This window comes from Candoia aspera, chromosome 3 (genome assembly GCF_035149785.1).
Source record: "Candoia aspera isolate rCanAsp1 chromosome 3, rCanAsp1.hap2, whole genome shotgun sequence".
NCBI lineage: Eukaryota > Metazoa > Chordata > Lepidosauria > Squamata > Boidae > Candoia > Candoia aspera.
The window spans coordinates 64,102,398-64,118,755 of record NC_086155.1 but is presented as its reverse complement, the minus strand read 5'-3'; the positions used below and the strand labels follow the sequence as shown (position 1 = coordinate 64,118,755).

General features: G+C 37.7%; 1 protein-coding gene across 1 annotated transcript in view; it reads left to right on the top strand.

The window, feature by feature from the left end:
- The window catches only part of LRP8 (LDL receptor related protein 8), a 207,985-nt gene that overhangs the window by 112,327 nt on the left and 79,300 nt on the right, over positions 1 to 16,358 (top strand). The window contains exon 3 of the mRNA XM_063297973.1: positions 9,235 to 9,357. Coding sequence (XP_063154043.1) covers positions 9,235 to 9,357 — 123 coding nt within the window. The remainder of the gene's footprint in view (positions 1 to 9,234; positions 9,358 to 16,358) is intronic.

Below are 16,358 nucleotides of genomic sequence, written 5' to 3'. Positions count from 1 at the left end.
GTATTAGACTCTGATGGCTGCTGAGTGAAAATGTAAACGCCATTTCCAGAATTCAGAGTGGACAATGAGATGACAGGCAGCTGAGCTGAATTTAAGGGCAAGCAACCGTACATTACCTTCTGATCTGAACAAGCCAAGGAGCTGTCACAGACCTTTGGTGGCATTCCTGGTCTCCAGCAATCTAGATCTACAGCTTCTCTGAGGAAGCCCCCCGTGATACATTATGCTGGCTCTGGACCTTCTTACTTTCATGTGAGGAAGCATGGTGGACCTTTTCACCTCAGGTTCTCAGAATATTCTGAAAATAAGCACTGCATCTTATTTCACGGCAACCAGTTTTTGTCCTTCCCTTCCTGGACCTTAAAAATATTTTCTTGTTTAAAAGCATTCCTTGAATCATACCTACTTACTGATCATTCAGTTTTTGTGAACCTAACTAGTAGCTGATCTCAACAGATCTGTTGCAGCTTGCAGGATTTGGCATTGCCTTATTGAGTAATCCTGTAAAATCAGAACAGATGGCTGCCCTTAGAGTGGCCATTTATATACAGTAGTGTGGCTCCCTTTCTTTTTCTCTTCTCCTGCTTTTAAATCATTAAACAAAAGGCATTGCCCTTACCCACCAATTCTGAAATTGCATGTACAAAAGATTCTGCCCTGTAACTGCTTTAAATGTCCTTTGAGATGCTTATTTGATTCATGTCTCTTTGGTGAGGGTTTGAAATTGTCAGGGATCAACTGCTAGAATTCAGTATCTTGTTCTTTGTAATATTATTAATCAAAACAGCTTTAATAATGCTTTTACAAGTTGATAAGCTTCCCCCATGTTTTATTCTGTCACCAACTGAATGATGGTTATAGCTAGGGCTGTATAAATCTTGGCTGGGCTTTATAGTCTGATCTATTCTGATTGGATTCTAGTTTCATCCTTCTTGTTCTACTCCACGGAGTAAAACTAAACTTTTTACATATGCTGCAAGGAAAAGGGAATGTATTGGAGAGGAATGGTTGGTAACCTAAGTACTGCAAAGCTTTGCCACCTCATCTGACATCTTTATGATATTTTTGAAGAGGTACAGGTAGTCCTCACTTAATGATCATTCATTTAGTGATGGTTCAGACTTATGACAGTGCTAAAAAAACTGACTTTCAACCGGTGCTCACACTTACAACCGTCATAGTGTCCCCATGGTCACATGATCGCAATTTGGGTGCTTGGCAACTGGTTCGGATTTATGACTGTCACAGCATCCCATGATCACAAGATCACCGTTTTCGACCTTCCCAGCTGGCTTCTGCAAGCAAAATCAATGGGGAACTGTGTGATTCACTTAATGACCATGTGGTTTGCTTAATGACCATAGTGATTCACTTAATGACTGCCGCAAAAAGTTCATAAAATTGGGTCAGATTCGCTTGATGATTGCTTTGCTTAGCAACTGAAATTCTGGTCTCAATTGTGGTGGTTAAGTGAGGACTACCTATACTACTCCTGAGCTGAGTTTAGCTTTTCCTACAAGTTGCCAGAATTAAACATATGATTGCTACTAGTAATCTGAGAACTGTTTTCTCCTTGCTCTCCCTGAACAGCAGTTAAGTCTGCAGTTTTAGTTACATTGGGAGATTACAGCAAAAAAACAGTCACAGAGAGTGAGGATGACAAACAGAGATGCTTTTCCGCAGTAGCCTTCCTTAACTTCCCAGGGAACACATTCTGGGAGATGTATTCCCAACTTGTCTGGAGACCATCTGGTTCGGAAAGCTATGCCACAGTTCGTGGTTCATGTGAGATTTTTCAGGCATATACTTTTTATATTATATCTTGCTGTTTCATGCGGGCAACTCTGTGAAATTCAAGTTACACATTCAGCCAAATGTGGTGCTCCTGTTAAGGTTTTACTTTTGTGATAGTTACGCTAAATAATCTCAAGCTGCAGTGAAACTTTGAGAGTTCATGTGTGGAATTGGGCTGTCAGTGGTATTTTTGGAAGTATTAATGTTTTACATTTCAATTACTGTACTATACTTTAATACTATATGCCCCTAGTGTTTTAAAAATGAAAAGGCTTACTATGATCCGCAAATGCTTAAACAGTATTTCCTTTTATTTTTGTACTGTTTATTTCTTCCATAATAAAATCTCTACAAGCTATTTTGCAGTGTATTGTTATATATATCTTCTGAGAAGAAAGCCCCAGAGGTTAGAATTGGACTTTATATTTTTTTTATGCAGAATCTCCATCTTTTAAACCATATTCCTCCAATTTTACATGCCAAATCATATCAGGCTACAGTTGTTAGCACTCCCCAGACTGCATGGCCAATGGTACGGACAAAGGAGTTTTCTAAAGCATATAGGGATGAAAGATTTATTTATTTATATTTATATTTATATTTATATTTTTATATATATATATATGATTGATCAATCTCCACTTCTTTAGTGTTATTCCTATGAGGAAACATATAGTCTGGTAGGGTCTAATAAATATGTTTCTATTTTGCAGAAGACACAGAAGTTGGGCCTAAACAATGTGTAGGAAATCCCAAAGATACTTCATACAGAATTATCACATAAATTCTTTCAAGCCAAATTATTTCCCCATTGCATTAAAAAAAACCCCAAACTATCTGCAATGCTAATTACTTTTCTTTTCTTTAAACTGAGAGTTGCCATGACAGCTCACCTGGGTGTCTTTTCCACATTCTAACTTGCTAAAACATTGATTGTAACAGGATGTTGGAAAGAAAAATAAAGCAAAAGAAGCCAGTAAATTTCATACCGTATTTCTTAATGGGTTGTTTACCATATACACAGACCTGGTTTAAAGGGGGCATGGCTGGAAGGCATGGATACTTCTTTAAATTTCTCCACCCCAAATATGATATACTATTTAGATTTCCGTTTTTGTCTCATAGAAGTTTGTGCACGCATGAACACTTTCTTAGCCCATTTTTATGCCTTCTTCCATGTAGATTTTGACTCATATATGTCTTGGATATAGATGCAAATTATTGCTGATTTAAAGCATTTTTGAGTAGGTAGGTATGTTGTTGTTTATTTGTTTAGTTGCTTCCGACTCTTCGTGACTTCATGGACCAGCCCACGCCAGAGCTTCCTGTCGGTCGTCAACACCCCCAGCTCCCCCAGGGACAAGTCTGTCACCTCTAGAATATCATCCATCCACGTTGCCCTTGGTCGGCCCCTCTTCCTTTTGCCCTCCACTCTCCCGAGCATCAGCATCTTCTCCAGGGTGTCCTGTCTTCTCATTATGTGGCCAAAGTATTTCAGTTTTGCCTTTAATATCATTCCCTCAAGTGAGCAATCTGGCTTTATTTCCTGGAGGATGGACTGGTTTGATCTTCTTGCAGTCCAAGGCACTCTCAGAATTTTCCTCCAACACCACAGTTCAAAAGCATCGATCTTCCTTCTCTCAGCCTTCCTTATGGTCCAGCTCTCACAGCCATATGTTACTACGGGGAACACCATTGCTTTAACTATACGGACCTTTGTTGTCAGTGTGATGTCTCTGCTCTTAACTATTTTATCGAGATTTGTCATTGCTCTCCTCCCAAGGATTAAGCGTCTTCTGATTTCTTGACTGCAGTCAGCATCTGCAGTAATCTTCACACCTAGAAATACAAAGTCTTTGACTGCTTCTACATTTTCTCCCTCTATTTGCCAGTTATCAATCAAGCTGGTTGCCATAATCTTGGTTTTTTTGAGGTTTAGCTGCCAGCCAGCTTTTTCACTTTCTTCTTTCACCTTCATCATAAGGCTCCTCAGTTCCTCTTTGCTTTCAGCCATCAGAGTGGTATCATCTGCATATCTGAGATTGTTAATGTTTCTTCCAGCGATTTTAACTCCAGCCTTGGATTCCTCAAGCCCAGCATGTCGCATGATGTGTTCTGCGTACAAGTTGAATTGGTAGGGTGAGAGTATACAGCCCTGCCGTACTCCTTTCCCAATCTTAAACCAGTCCGTTGTTCCGTGGTCTGTTCTTACTGTTGCTACTTGGTCGTTATACAGATTCTTCAGGAGGCAGACAAGATGACTTGGTATCCCCATACCGCTAAGGACTTGCCACAATTTGTTATGGTCCACACAGTCAAAGGCTTTAGAATAGTCAATAAAACAGAAATAGATGTTTTTCTGAAACTCCCTGGCTTTTTCCATTATCCAGCAGATATTGGCAATTTGGTCCCTAGTTCCTCTGCCTTTTCTAAACCCAGCTTGTACATCTGGCAATTCTCGCTCCATGAATTGCTGAAGTCTACCTTGCAGGATCTTGAGCATTACCTTACTGGCATGTGAAATGAGTGCCACTGTTCGATAGTTTGAACATTCTTTAGTGTTTCCCATTTTTGGTATAGGGATATAAGTTGATTTTTTCCAATCTGATGGCCATTCTTGTGTTTTCCAAAATTGCTGGCATATAGCATGCATTACCTTGACAGCATCATCTTGCAAGATTTTGAACAGTTCAGCTGGGATGCCATTGTCTCCTGCTGCCTTGTTATTAGCAATGCTTCTTAAGGCCCATTCAACCTCACTCTTCAGGATATCTGGCTCTAGCTCACTGACCACACCGTCAAAGCAATCCCCGATATTGTTATCCTTCCTATACAGGTCTTCTGTATATTCTTGCCACCTCTTCTTGATCTCTTCTTCTTCTGTTAGGTCCTTGCCATCTTTGTTTTTGATCATACCCATTTTTGCCTGGAATTTACCTCCAATGTTTCTAATTTTCTGGAAGAGGTCTCTTGTCCTTCCTATTCTATTGTCTTCTTCCACTTCCATGCATTGCTTGTTTAAAAATAATTCCTTATCTCTTCTGGCTAACCTCTGGAATTTTGCATTTAATTGGGCATATCCCCCCCCCCCCATCACTGTTGCCTTTTGCTTCCCTTCTTTCTTGGGCTACTTCTAGTGTCTCAGCAGACAGCCATTTTGCCTTCTTGGTTTTCTCTTTCTTTGGGATGTATTTTGTTGCCACCTCCTGAACAATGTTGCGAACATCTGTCCAGAGTTCTTCCAGGACCCTATCTACTAAGTCCAGTCCCTTAAATCTATTCTTCACCTCCACTGCATATTCCTTAGGAATATTAGTGAGCTCATATCTAGCTGATCTGTGGGTCTTCCCTAATCTCTTTAGCCTGATCCTAAATTGTGCATTAAGAAGTTCGTGATCTGAACTACAGTCAGCTCCAGGTCTTGTTTTTACCGACTGTATAGATGTCCGCCACCTTTGGCTGCAAATGATGCAGTCAATCTGATTTCGGTGTTGTCCATCTGGTGAAGTCCATGTATAAAGCCGTCTCTTAGGTTGTTGGAAGAGAGTGTTTGTTATGCAGAGTGAGTTGTCTTGGCAAAATTCTATCAGCCTATGTCCTGCTTCGTTTTGTTCTCCCATGCCATGCTTACCTGTAATTCCAGGTGTCATTTGACTGCCCACCAGGTAGGTATGGTCCACAAGAATTCTGAAATCTAAGCATTGTTCCAAAGACTTCTCTCTTTTATGCTCAGGTGCAGTTCAACAAGGAAAGATTGGCTGAGAATTCCTGCATCCTTGATTATGTTTTCTTGAGGGCTGACTGAAAGCCTCAAATTGCTAGCAGTAGCCTGAGATAAATGTGGTCAAGGTATATTCCAGGTTTCAGGTTTTATCTCTTAAAGGGAAATTGGAGTAACCCTCCCTACAGGTTTAGGGTGGAATGAGTAAGATAATTATAATTAAATGTACTTTGCACATAAATGAGTGATTTACAAATGATAAATAATTGACATTCATAATGACGGGAGTGGGAGCATGGTATTGCCTTGCCATGGGCCTACATTTTCCCTAGAGAAGTGTTGCATTTAGCAAGGGGGGCAGATTAAATTGTTGGCATTAACTTCTTTAGGCTAATCATATTCAATAGCATTTGTTTAAATACATTTGTTTTAATTGAAAGAGGGATTTGTACTGTTGGGAGTAGCTTGTGTTTCAAGGTCCCTGAATTCTAATGTAGTAAAAATAATCACTGCTTGGTGTTCTCGGTCTCTCAGCTGCATCCACTGAAGATACTCAGGTGGCTTCAGTTGAGCTGAAAAACTGAATGGTTTTCTTTTTCCCTATTCAGTCTGGCTTAAAATGTTGGACCTCCTGAGCAGGTTTACTTACCATCAGCATTGTCCCTATAGCTTTATCAGCAGATGTTGGGTTGGCACATAGGACATTGCAAGGGAGAAGATCTTACAGGCCATCTGATTGTGAAGATGCGAACCAAGCATATGAAAACCTTCAAAATGCCACTGGGTGGTTCCTTGCCAGGATTGTATGTCTTTTCCCCCTTTGTGATGCCTGATAATAAATTAATTGTGTTTTCAAAGAACACTGTCAAGGGAACAAAGCAATCAGTGGCACCATCTGCTACCAGCATGTTTGTGTGGTGGAGGCAGCTTTGTATCTCCATTATTCAGGATCATTGACGGACCCCAGTGTTGCCAGCAGTCCTTTATTTCAAAGAGAACAGCCAGGGTATTACTGGTAGCTCAGTGGGGAAATGGCTTTGTCATGCCAAGGCTGGGGCATTAAAAAGTTAGGAGTAGACATACTGGAGCATTTTGGGTGAATGTTGCAGAAAAGAAAAGCAGATAAAAATGATAAAAATTTCTGGCCATGCATCTTATGAAGGCAATTAAACTATAATGCTTTATTATAATAAATACTTTCAATCTGTCCTGAAGGAAACGTTCTGAGGCTGAATATAGAAACCATTAGAGGACAATGTTAGTATACAATTTGCATATTAAAATTATAACAAGACTCTTTGAAAAACATTAAATCAATGTAATCTTTTAATGTAATATGAAAATATAACCTGTAGAGGTTTAAATCACATCAGGCTTATGGGGAGAATATGGATACCTGCTTTATTTTCCCCATTATTTTCCATTCATGCTGAAATTTTCCATTATCTAGCTCAGCAGACAAAATTATACAGCACAATATATGCTTATAGTACAATGTTTGGAAATATTTGAGAAAAGGTCTTATTGTCCATAGTAGCTAGTAGTCTCCTAAGGAAAGATTTCATTTGAAACTAATCAGATAGCTAAAATGCAAACAGCTCAAATTGCTGTTCAGTTTCAAGGATAGTTCCTACACCAACCAAGCAGCAAACGCCATGTATTTCCTCTGTAGATTCTGAAACTGACATCTGAATCAAGGTCGCATCTGAAAATGCTACCTTATTTCTATTTATATTATTAATGATATATAATTTTGTAAGGGATTTTATATATTTATTGTTTTATTGAGTATTTTGTTGTAAACCACACAGAGTCCCTCTAGTGAGAGGAGATGGGCAGTGACAAATCTGATAAATAAAAATAAATAAAATCCATAATGTGAAAGGATTAAAGACCTTGATTTAATATTAATCATAGACATTGGAATTCAGTTTCTAAGTATTTCTTGCAGACCCTCTGTCTGAGATAGGCAGGATAGTGTCTCCAAGTTTTAATAAGGCCAGTAGTTGTTTTCAGAACAATCCACAGGTGCATTTCCCTCCTCCTCCACAAAGAGACAGGTGTCCTTGCCTTTACTTAGAAAGAATATGAGAAAAAAAGTCAAAACCTACTGGCACTAAGTTGCCTATATAGAGGTTTTTCATTTGAAAGTAGAGTACTGCCTGGAATTCTTGTTTTACTGTTTCAACCTTCTTAATAAATCTAATTAATCAGAGCTCTGAGAAAGTTATTTCTCCAGAAATTCTAATTTTAACCACTACTAATTGCAGCTAGCATGACCCTTGGCAAAGGATTGTGGGAGTGTTATCAAAAACACCTGGAGATCAAGATGTTTCATTCTCCCATTTGAAGTATGCCTAATATTTGGCTCTCTAATCTGATTTCAAATAATAAATCCATAGCAAACACAAGATCTGTGATATGCTTTTACATGGAAAACCCTATTTACCTGAGAGGAACTTAGCTAATAACATCAATAGAAAAGGTAGAAGTTATCAAGAAAAAGTTTTAAGAATAGGAACATAAATCTGGAGGCTTCTTCAGTAATTTTTTTCTGCAGTAGTAGGTGACCATCAGCTGGGCCACTGGGGTAACTACCTGCTATTGATAATTCATACTTCATGTGATTTGTACACAGGAAACAATACATTCCATTCCTCATGGAATGCTTGTCTGTACTTATAATACTGTTTGAGGAAAGTATTATAACATTTTCTAGGATGTTACAATAAGACAACTGTATGTTTTATGATAAAAGCGCTATTTTTATCAGGCAGGAAGGTTTGTTTTTTCAGTGTTCCTTAATACAATAGTTAAAATTTGCCCCTCTGTCTTTTCATGCTGCTCTTCTTGTCTCTAGAGGAGGGGATTTGGTCAGACATATATAATCATCTCACTGGATGGAAACACTTAATTTCTACCTTAAGCTATTTTTAAACCGATGTTCTACTGATTCCAACAGAGAAGGTCTGTGCAATATATTTGCACTACTTTTAAACCCTGTGAGTTATAATTCATAAAGGGATTTATATTTTACCATTCTTCCTAGTTGAAGCTTATAAACTAAACCAACATTAAACTGGCTTCCATTTTATTTTGGATGTAATACTCTACCTTATCTTGGAAAGCAGCTTGACCTGATGCCCTCCAAACGAACTGGCATCCTCCAGTTCGGAAATGCTAGTTGGGGGTTGAAAGTGGCAGGGAAACACCATGGGAATAGGAAATTTATTTATTTATTTTTATTTATTATTCAAATTTCTATCACCGCCCATCTCCCCCCAAAAAGGGGGGAAATACTAGCTTAGAGCAGCTTCATCTGTACTACAGTTGTGACTGAGGGAACAAGACTGGCAGGCAGGCAAGCAGAAACACAGTTTTATTCCAGTTATTGCCATTTCCTGTTTCTCTGAAAACACAGCTTGCTCACAGCATACTTCCCATAGAGTAGGTAAAGTATTGAAAGAGATGGTGGGTTTCTTTTCTTCATCCTCCTCCTATTCACAAAACATTTGGGTTCTAAGTTGCCTCATTGAAGGCACACCCAGTTGTAGCTGGTGACGCACTGATATCTTACGATACAGGAGTGGATGAATGACACAACTCTTGAGATGTAAGAAGTGTTTTCGATTAATTACTGCATACTTAAAAACAAAGATGGATTTGTTACCCAACTGAACTATTCCTTTTCCTTTAAAAAACCCTTTCTCTCCTTTCAGCCAAGAAGACCTGTGCAGAGACTGATTTTATCTGCGACAATGGTCATTGCATCCCATCCAGATGGAAGTGTGATGGTGAGGAGGAGTGTTCAGATGGATCTGATGAAACTGAATTGATGTGCAGTGAGTACTCTTGCTATGCCGTTCTGGAACTGTTCAGGAGCATACATATACACCTGTATGGATATTCGCCCCCCAAGCTGTTCACTTTCAAGCTAAGTAAAGTGCAGAAAGGGAGTAAAAACAGTAAGCAGAAGAAATTAAATGATGAGATAATAAAAGAAAATGGTGTGTAGCTAAATCTAGTTTACACCAATACCACCCACTGTGCCTCTCTGTACCTTTCTGTCTTCGTAAGCCATCCTTGCTGTCACCATATACATCCACTGCTTCATACATTGCCTGATGTTCTTTGAAGTTCTCACCACTTTCTTTTTGAACAATTCATCAACTCCATCCAACCACAACTTGCATGATCTTCTCCTTCTTCTCAGTCCATTAACTCTTCTTTAATGTATCTGTTTTGTAATTCTATTCTCTCTGTATAACCAAATCACCTCAACACACTTCTTTCATACTGGTCACTCACTTGTATTCAGTCCACATACATTCAGCTCCCATTCATTCTTGAGCCTATTTCTTCTTGTTTTACCACATACCTCACTGCATTCAAATTACTTCTACATTTCTCCAGACATTCCCATTTCATGTGTATATAACAATGTAGGCAGAAATATGCTCTTATGCATAGCCATTTATTCTACTATTTATTATGCACAGCCCGTACTCATTCCTCACAACAAACCACATCTACCCGTTATCTTTCTACCAGCATTTGCACACCTTAAAATTTCTCCATCCATTTCCCCATCTTTAGTAAACATTCTATCACATATGTCACCATTTATGTATAACTTGCAATCATTCTTTCCATTTTCTGTGTTATGCAAAACTAATCTTTGGTACATTAATTTTCAGGTCCATAGTTCTGAATGCATATATAGCCTATCTAAAATTCACTGCAAACCATTTGGGTTATCACCAGCAACACAGCATCATTTGCATACATTTCTGTGCCACTTGATAGTATAATACTTTTCTTTATGTTCCAAGTAACTTCTACATCTTCTTTCCTTATGTCTACTTTCTATTCATTCTGTTGGAAGATTAATTATCTTCTGTTACTTTTTTGATACAGAACTAGTACTTTCTCATCCTGCAGTGGTTATATTTCCATTCTATTTTCTTTCATTCTGTTTCTTTTCTTTTATGTCTATTTCCCCTTAATATCCACTTTTGACATTAACAACTAATGGTCTGTCTCACATTCATAACCTCTAAACATCCTTCAGTTCATTCACTAATTCCCTCAATAAAGTATCAGATCAATCATGCTTTTAGATTTATATACATTCCTTCAACTTATGTTAAGTATAAATAGGCTTATACTTAAACCATATATTAAAAACTAGAAGACTTTTTTTTTAAACAGATCCTCATTAGTCATCATTCTTATATATTCTTGAGTCTCTAAATCACCCAATCATCTTATCTATACTCTTTTGTGCCTCATTCCCACCCGTCTATTAGTATCACCTAGCAGAATAATGTTTTCCCTGGATTATATTCACCCAGAATGTTGAACAACATTTCTCCAAATACCTCATTCTTCTGTTATTATCATTCACTAGAGCATAATATGCAGTTATCGCCAATCTTCATACAGGTGCATAGCAACCTATGTAACATTCATACTTTCTGACATTCATTTTAGCCCTTTAATATATAATTAAACCTACACTTCACTTTGGTGCATGTAGTCCTATTCCATAAGATCAGAGCATTTTCATTTGGGTCTATTATATTCACCCTTTTCCTTTAGCTTCATGGACATATAACACATCTATTTTTATGTAATTTTTAAATTCATCCTCTTTATCATTAAATCCTCTTAATTCCAAGGCACAATATTCTGTATACCATAGTTGTCACCAGATGGGCTCAAAGATAATAGACCCCCAACACCTGCCCTCTGAGGTTCCCCTTGAGATTCAAATGGCCCCCACCCTACTAGTATTTCAAAGGGTCCTGAAGACTGGCTCTTTGCCCAGGCCTTTGGCAAGGATGATTGACGTGATACCCCCTTTCTTTCTTTTCTTTGTTCCTATCTATGTTTGGTTTCTCTGTCCTTTGTTCCTTTTTTTGTGTTTTTTTGTGGGTTTTTTAATTCTTCCTTATTTTTAAGTGTTTAACAATTTGTAAACCACCCAGAGTCACTACTATTATCATCATCATCATCATCATCATCCCCCCATTTGGGTTACTCCATCAAGGCTTTCTCATAATGTTTTTTTTAATAATACAGAACAGATGTAGACAAGATTACTAGTCTTTTGGTATTTGTGCCATATACAGCAACAATAAGGACAGTTTTGGTGTATTTTGGCTAGTATGCCACAAATGCAACCAAGACCCAGTTTTCCCTCAATCATGTTCATGCTGTTCATGCAAGATAGGATCTCCAATCTAAATTCTCCAAGTCACAGAGAAAACAAAGATAGTCTTGTGGGCTGTAAGAAAAAAAAGTGAAATCTATCTTTAGGCCACACCTTTATTAGGTTAACTCAAAGGCCATAGTAACTATGCAAGCTTGCCTGTATAACTTCCTGAATTCTCATTACTGTAATGGTATAAATCTGAACTACAAATGTAAAGCTTGTAAACCTTTAGCTGCCCTTTCTATTTTCCCATTTTAGTCAATATACTATAAGATTGCCGAAGTGACAGCCTTCAAAGATTTGAATCTGCAGCAAATCACCCCTGGGATATCTGGCAATACCTGTACCATCAGCAAGGGAAAATGGAAATGAATTGAAGTGTAACCTTTTCCCCTAAACTATGCAAGAATATCCATAGAGAGTGTCATTTGAAGATAGTTACACTTTGCAAAATAAAGCAAGATTTGGTTTTTTGGAATGTTTGTTTCTTTCTTTTCAAAAAACTTAAACCAAACAAAACAAAATACCATTCTGTTCTATTCCCAAGAGACTGCTTTGAAATTAAAATTTCTTGAGCTTATGGGTCTCTCCCACCCCCGCCAAACTGTGCAACTTGATGATAGCTGACATCAAAGGCTTCAATTTCCCATGGTTAGATCCTAACTCACTATTTTGGGATTACTGTTTTCACTGATGCTCTATTTTATATTCCTCTAAAGCTGTGAAAAAAACACATGCTATTATCTAGTAAGGACATCTCTCTCTCACACACACACACTCTCACACACACACACATGCACACACACAAACAAACCAATGTTTCACAGTTTTGATAACTCTTTTGAGAGAATGACTTTTTCACAATGCTAATTGTCCTGAAACTGGACCATAAATGAAATGGAAGTTCAAGCTCTGTATTAGAATTTGGCAGAACAAAGGAAGCAAGGTTGGAACTTTCAAGACACTAATGAATGCTTGTAAATAGTAAGTGACATAGAAACTAAATTTAGTAAATTTCCCCAATAGTGGAAATTTAAAGTAAATGTGAATTTATTGTGAGCATCAAGAAACAGTCAATTTTGCTTCAGTTTCTTTTACTTCTTTGTAATTCCCATCCTATGGGACAGATCATCCATTTCTCATTGATCTGAAACTTTGCAGAGTTATTAAATATTCACCAATGCTAACTACAAGGGACTTTAACCTAAGGAAATTAAATTTTAAATATTAGGCAATACCCAAAAGTGAGAAAGTGAGAGTGTTTGAGTGCACGTGAGTTTATTTTGGCTGATAAATGATTTTATTATCTGGTGCTAATCTCTGTGGGCTTAATAACAAAATTGTCATGTTGGCATCAAGAAAATTGGGTTGGAGGCTTACCTAAATCCGCATACACTTTGCACTTTGCTCCCCCCAAATGGCTGTACAGTAGTGGCAATTTTGATAGTAGTAATTACATTGCAACCTGGTATGACTGCATTGAAGGAATTCTACCCAAATGTTAAGCATGCAAAGCTGAAGAGTTCTAAAAGCAAGGTGTGGGTTATCAGGTGGAATGCTGATAACACTGAGGTTTGATTGATGGCTACTGCTGATTTTGAAGATGGCTCCTGCCATGGGTTTGCCCCAAAGAATGCAGGATGGTGGTGTTGCAGAGCTGGCTTAGTACATTTTTCCATTTGAGACAAATGTTGTCTTCTGGAATAAACTGAACTATAGCAGCCATCAACATTGGTTTCCATGTACTGTATGTACCAGCAGATTATTCTCCATTGCATAATTGTTCCTTGATCACCTGACTTTCATTTAGGAGCTCAAGGCAGCTTAAATAATGCTCCGCCCTCCTATTTTTCCCCACAGCTATAATCCTGTGAGATGAATTGGTCTGAGAGAGAGTGCCTGGTCCAGATCATCTAGTGAGCTTTCATGGCTGAGGCAGGACTGGAATCTGTGTCTCTCACCCTTTGTCCAGCTCCTTAACCACTATACTCCACTGGCTCTCACGAGTGGTGTATACTGAGGTCATGAAGCTAATTTAGGCGGTGCAGGATGGGCTATACAGAATACACAACTCTGACATCCAACACAGGGAAAATGCCTCCATCCTGGGAAAATGCCCCCCTTCTGCTGCTTGAGACAGTTTCTTTACTGTTTGATAGCAAACCATCATTACTACAGGCCAGTAATACAGCTAGCTATAGAAACAAAGGATTGGTTAGAGGTGCAGTGAACATGCAAATAGTATTAACGTGACAGTAGGTATGCAACATAAGAAGCCTGAAGGGATAATAATGGCAATGCAGGCTCCAGAATGAATGGTTTCTTCTCATCAGCTGATTGCTATTCATTTTAAGTCTGTGATGAGCTGAACACGTACTGACATCTAATCTGTGTGATTAACAATAGATTGGCAAGCATTTCTTACTCTCAATTGTCTAATAATAGCAACAGTCAAACTGCTTTTGCTCCATCCCTTCTAAATGAAATGACTGATACAGAATGGTCCTTATGTCCACCAACGTGAGCTTCTGTTTTTGTACAGAACATTGGTGAACATGAGAGTTCAGGTAAAAGACAGAGTTAATCCAGCAACCCTAAAGTCTGTGCACTCCTGCCTTAAGATACCAGAAACAACTGCGTTGGGCCTTCTGAAGAAGTTGCTCTGTTTGCAGGATAGCTGTCTGGATTCCTATAGGAATGTTTTCTCCAAAACTGTTGGAAAAGAATAGTTAGGCTCTGATCACTTTATGAGGATTTGCACTTGGCTACTAATTTTGGGGGGAGATAGGCGGTGACATAAATTTAACTAAGTAAATAAATTTTATTTTATTTATTTTTATAAATGTTTATATTGTATTTATATTGTTATTATTTATATTATATGTTACATTTATTATAATTTTATTAATAATTTATTACTAATTTTATTGTATTTATTTGATTTAGGAATTTATCTTCAGTTAATAAATGCCCATTCACTAAAGGAGATCCTCTCCTCCTCCAATGTATTTATAATACGGTCTGGTTTCTGTCTGTTTCTCTCCTGTCAGTCAGAGTCACCCTATTAATATGTCACTCTCTTGCTGGAAGGTCCTAAATTAACAAGTTGTTTCAAATCTCTGCAGCTGAAGTAGCTATGTATAGACTGCAGAGTTCACCATAAGGATGGGCTAGGGATTTAATTTGACCTTCATAGTCAGCAGTGCATCACTTACTGTAAAGAAGGACAGCCTGTATTAAAAAACAGCTGAGCTCTTAGGAGCCCACACAATGCATTATGTTGAATCTTCAGACCTGTGCTTCACAGTCTTGGTTTTGTGGATGTTTTAAAAAATAAAATTTCAAACATATAGGGATATGGTCAAGCAAAAAGACTTGAATATATCTAGTTTTTCAGATGGCTGATTAAAAACCAGTCACCAACATTACAGTTTACCCAACTGAGCTTTTGCCTTTAAACTCTGTATTAATTATGGGGGGGGGGGGGAGATGCTGTGGAATAACTGGAAGAACTAGTTTGAAGTATCTTCTTTTGTCTTCTCCAGAAGGGTTATCCATCTGATAACTCAAAAGTGGGTTATCAAGCGTAGATGACTTTTTTGTGATTCAGCATAGCTTCATGGCATTATCTGACTGGACCAGGTTTATGGTTAGTGTAAAGAAGTTAGGAGTTAGGAAATATACTGTTGTTTTTAAAAAGCTCCATCAAGGAGTAGGACATTAAGCAAGTATAAATGCATGCTGAATGTCATTTTCTGTTGTTATAATGAGATCTAAGAATATAAGCTACGTACTTTCCCCCTTATTAGACATACACAATGCGAACAGTAAATAACAGAAATAATACTATGCAAATGTAGGCTGAAGTATTATTTCTGTTATTTACTGTTCGCATTGTGTATGTCTAATAAGGGGGAAAGTACGTAGCTTATATTTAGGAAAAAGTGCTACAAGATTGCATGTATTTGTAATAACATGAAGCATATAATAAACATGTGGCACAACAATTGCTAAATGGAGCATCTATCCAAGGAAATCAATTGAAATAAACTGAATTTGTACATTAACATATGAAGCTGCCTTCATACTGAATCAGACCACTGGTCAATCTAGCTGGCCATTGTCTACTCTGATAAACAGCAGTTTTATTTTATTTTTTATTTGTTTGTTTATTTTCTATAATATATATATAAAGGCTATATATATTGAGGCTATATTTTAGCTCAGTTTTCCCCAATCTGGTTCTCTCCTGATGCTTTAGACTACAATTTCCATCATCCTTCATACTGACCATGTTGCTTAGGGCAATGGGAATTGTAGTCTAAAGCATTTCTAGGCAAACAAATAATTTACGAACGTACTCAAATGTGCTCCTGCAGACTGTTGGTGGAGTATTGTATAACTAATGCTCCGCTGAACATAGGGAATTATTATGTCAGTGAAAAAGCTAAGTTAGATCTATTCCTGCAGATTTTGTACTTTGAAAGGACGTATTCACTGTCCTTCAGCTCTTTCTTTATTTTACATATTATGATGCACTAAAATGAACACGGCTTTTGTACTTGTAATTCTTCCTTGCTGAGCTTTTTATTCCTTGTAAGTTGCTATAAAAATGGGATTCAAATG